Source organism: Aplysia californica, unplaced genomic scaffold (assembly GCF_000002075.1).
Source record: "Aplysia californica isolate F4 #8 unplaced genomic scaffold, AplCal3.0 scaffold00311, whole genome shotgun sequence".
NCBI classification, from domain to species: domain Eukaryota; kingdom Metazoa; phylum Mollusca; class Gastropoda; order Aplysiida; family Aplysiidae; genus Aplysia; species Aplysia californica.
In genome coordinates, this window is record NW_004797581.1 from 157,332 (window position 1) to 161,852 (window position 4,521).

The following is a 4,521-nucleotide window of genomic DNA, read 5'->3' on the forward strand; positions in this document are numbered from 1 at the left end:
AAAAATATATATTTATCTGTGTGTGCGTGTGTATGAGTGTGTATGTGTGTGTATATGTGTGTATGTGTGTTTATGTGTGTGTCTGTGTGTGTATGTGTATCTTTGTGTACGCGTGTGTGTGCGTGTCTGTACATGTGTGTGTATGTGTGTGTGTCAACGTGTATGTGTGTGTGTGTCTGTGAGTGTGCATGTGCGTGTGTGTATGTGTGTGTGCATGTGTGTGTGTCTGTGTGTCTGTGTGTGCGTGTGTGCGTATGTGTGTGTGTGCATGTGTGTGTATGCGTTATTTCACACCATCTCTGCAGACGCTATACCATGTACAATTAATAACAAAACATTTGGAATACAGATATATATATATATATACAAACTGTTTAAAAGACCGATTATGGCTTTCCTCGTTAGAAAAAAAACCCGTGCCACCTTGCTCTACAAACATGACCAAACATAATGAGATCAAGGGATACTGTGCTTCGGATTTTTTGTCGTGCGCACTTTTTGGGTTATTTGTTGTTGTTGTTGTTGTTGTTGTTGTTGTTGTTGTTGTTGTGATTTGCCCATTTTGTCTTTCACAAACGCTTTGAATTCGCAGTTTGAGTCGTCCAGTGTCATGTATTCCAACGCAGTGGCACCTCTTTTAACATTTTTGTAAAGGATTTCATTTTGCGAATTTCTTTTTTCAAAATAGCGAAGACTCATGAACTCAAGTCGCGCTAGACAAAACCGTACAGTAAATACAATAACTGAACTTAATTTTGTAAAATAAGAGTCTTCAGTCGCTGTCTCAGTTCATAACACATGACAAGTCTATCCAAACAAATAACATTCTCGTCTCCCACACTTGCCAAGAGCTGTGTAGGCAGGCGGTTGCAAAGTCTCTCTTCGACCACAAGGGCCACCTTGGAGGGGTTCCTGGGGCACTGAGAGTACACAGCAGACCTCATGGTAAACTCTGACCACTGGTCATCTAAGAGAAAAGCCTCGGTGACCACAAGGAGGACTCTCCAGCTGTTTTGAATGGCTTCCATAATGGCCGTGGCAACGTCCTGATGGGGCAACATATTGCGGTCCTTGACATAAACGGTTAAGTTTAGACCTTCTAAATATGGTAGAAGCCGAAGACAAGGAAACCGATAGTCTGCTTCAGCGTAACCAACGAAAACACCTATTGGGTAGTCCTCCAGAGTCTCCAGTCTAAACGTTTGGTCGATGATCCTGAAAACTGCAGCTCGCAGGTAGTTGCTGTGTTGTGAGACCAGCACGACAATTAGAAAGCCAATGATCATCAGAGCAAGAAGTACAAGTGAGAGCCACAGAGAACTTTTTCCGTAGCATTCTCGCCATAAGGCTCGAGTGTCTCTGTAGGCTGACGTGTAGCTTATTTTGCCTTGTGCTGTGATACATGTGTAGTTGCCGCCATTATCCAAGAGAAGAGTCGTGTGTCCGAGCCACCAAACAAATGGAATTGAGTCGCAGCTGCAGGACAGCATGTTGTCTTTGAGCTCAAGACGGAACCCTGTGACTTTGTTTGAGTGCAGATCTAGTTCATGTCTCTGTTTAACGTTCAGTTGTAAAATGGAGTTCTTGCTAAGGTCCAGATATTGTAGACGAGGCGTCAGAGAGATATCAAAGGGGATAGAACGGAAAATGTTATCCCCAAGGTACAGAGATTCCAGTTTATCATTGTTTCGGAACGTTCCTACACTTAGTTCCACAAGAGAGTTAGAAGACAAATCTAGACTTTTCATATGAATCAAAGTTTGAAATATACGATCACTATCTCTGGACATAACCTTCGTGTCGAAGTTAACATGGGATAGGATCAACTTTTCAATAGAAAGAAAACTTGCTGTATAGCCATATGCTGCAATAGAAAAATCGTTGTAAGAAAAATCCAACACTTTTACTTTGTCAACTCCAGATATATTTCCTGTGAAGCAACACATACCACAACCTCTGCACACAAGAGTCTCCAATCTTTCCGCACCAACAACTGTCAGTTTATCAGCAAAATGGCCGAATGAGCCTTTGATATGAAAAATGATTGCTCTCAAATTTTTGGATACATAGACGAACCCTTTCATTTCCCATGCTGTTGTCGGAAGTGTGTTGTTACTGAAAGACAGTTCTGATTTAACATGATCAACTTGTTTCGACGGTGTATGGTGTGATGTCAATCCTAACTTTTCAAAAGATTGTTTGGCATTCTCAGAAGGCAACTCTATCGGAGGTATGGGGCTCTCAAGAGGTGTATTTAAGATCCGATTCTTCCGGATCTCATCTGTAATGGGTGTGAAAGGTCTTTGGGCAAAAATCACAACTGTCTCCAGATTGGGTAGAGTTAATAATCGAAAGATACCCACATCAGTGCCCTGAATATAATTATCGGACAAGTCTACGTATTTTATACAATTCCTCAAACGACTAGGCCCAAACGCAGATGGTTCAATTACAAAGATTCGGCATGTTATCAGCAACAGTCTCTCCAAACACATATCCTTCAAATGCGCCATTGAATGGCCATTAAGTATACCATCTCCTGTTATAACACCATAACCTGCTTGACTGTCCTTGAAGGCTAGAAAATCAAAAGATATCTCGTACATATCATTGCCGTTCAAAGGTCTCAAAACTTTTAAGGCGTTCTGTAAACCTATAAACACGCGTTCCATATGAAATGACCGTAAACTTCTACTTACTGGCCTGAGAGCATCTTGCTCAAATCTAGTCAATGACGTTAGATTTTTTAAAGACAGCTCTATCAGGGTGAGGCATTTCAGTGTGTCAAAACTTGAGTTAGTGATGTTTTCGACAGATCCGGAAATTTCCAGACGGGACAGATTCTCAAGTTGACAGAAGTCCGAGCTGAAGTGTAGAATGTCTCCGACGCTTGGGACTGACAAGGCCTGCAGGCCTGCCATGTGAAAAATAAAGTCTGGAGGGTACGAATCTGATGGTTGACTATTTTGATGAGCCAGTCTCAAGGTCTTCAGCAGAATCAATGGTGTGAAGAGATGGGGTGGATATGAACCGACAGTAAGTTCTAGATGATTGTACTCTAGGTTTAGATACTCCAGACTGACAAGGTTGTCAAAAGCGAAAGGTTCGATTTTCCAAATTCTGTTAGATCCCAAACTTAGCCAGCGGAGTTGGGAGAGATGAGCAAAAGAAGTTTTGCGTATGATTTCCAGCGCGTTTATTTGGAGGTCAAGTTTGCACACGTTACAGGGAAACCATGTGGCCCTGAGTTCGGTGATGTCTTTTGCGGTACAGTTTATCTCTACACAGCCATTCTGGCTCACGAGCTCAGTACACGGTGACTCGTCTCTCACAGGGGGGTCTTGACATAAGCTGTTCACAGGCACAGCGGACATTCGTGGTGATGTCGTCAAATCGACAGACCCAGCCACGAAAGCTAGAGTGAGTAAAATCCACGCGAGATACACAGGTACACACACGCTTAATAAACGACGAACAAGAGGAACTTCTATACATTTGCCCGGGCTGTAAAGGATAAACATTTCTGTCCTTGTAAGTAACATAAATGTCACAAGTTCCTATGAACGCTTGAAGAATTAAACGATTGTTGTCCTGTCTACTGTTATGCGATCTAACTTTATTTCATCGGTTTCGTCGACTTGCTTCAGCAAAATGAAAGCGGAAAATATTCACACCGGTACATATTATGCGCTACTCGGACAAAGCAGTGCGAAAACAGATTATTGTATAGGTGAACGAATCTTCTTTGACCGCTATTCAAGCACTCTTCACGATCCTGCAATTACGATTAATGTAATGTCCCGACCGACCCCTACTCCCCGCTAACTTATTTGAATGAGATACTCCGGAAGATGAGAAGAATAAATTGCCCGGGAGACATAAGGTCGTAGGGAAGGAAGACAGCCCACGTATCATTTGAAAGCGTAATTTTTTATGTCCAGTAGGCTATTACGGTGGTGTTGGGTATATAGATCTACATATTCTATTTATATTCAAAGATTTTGTTGCTTTAATCGAGGATATTGCCACTTGAGTCCTGTAGAAGCTGTAGATATGACCGTTTGTAAAGTGGAGAGTCGGGGTTGGGGTGGGGGAGGGGAGGGGGCGCAGCGCCATGGGGGTGTCCCCATTCTCGGACTTTTATGATATTATCTTCTCTATCCATCTCACTTAGGTTAAGAAAAAAGTGGTGCGTGAAGACTGTTATATATTGAGGGTGACCGCCAGAAAATCCTTGCCACTAAAATTCGATTGACTCAAATCTTCTTGTTCTTTTTCTTTTTCTCATTTTCGTCGTCGTCGTCGTCGTCGTCGTCGTTGTTGTTGTTGTTGTTGTTGTTGTTGAGGCTGCTGCTGCTGTTGCTGTTGTTGTTGTTGTTGTTGTTGTTGATACTGCTGTTGTTGATGGTGGTGGTGGTTGTCTTCTTTTTCTTCTTCTTCTTCTTCTTCTTCTTCTTCTTCTTCTTCTTCTTCTTCTTCTTCTTCTTCTTCTTCTTCTTCTTCTTCTTCTTCTTCTTCTTT

At 42.2% G+C, this 4,521-nt stretch overlaps 1 protein-coding gene across 1 annotated transcript; it reads right to left on the reverse strand.

Annotated features, from left to right (window-relative positions):
• Positions 1-749: 749 nt before the first annotated feature.
• Positions 750-3,374, reverse strand: LOC101853950 (toll-like receptor 7). The gene has a single exon (XM_005102072.3). It carries the CDS (start codon positions 3,372-3,374, stop codon positions 750-752), a length of 2,625 nt encoding a protein of 874 aa, XP_005102129.1.
• Between the last annotated feature and the right edge of the window lie 1,147 nt (positions 3,375-4,521).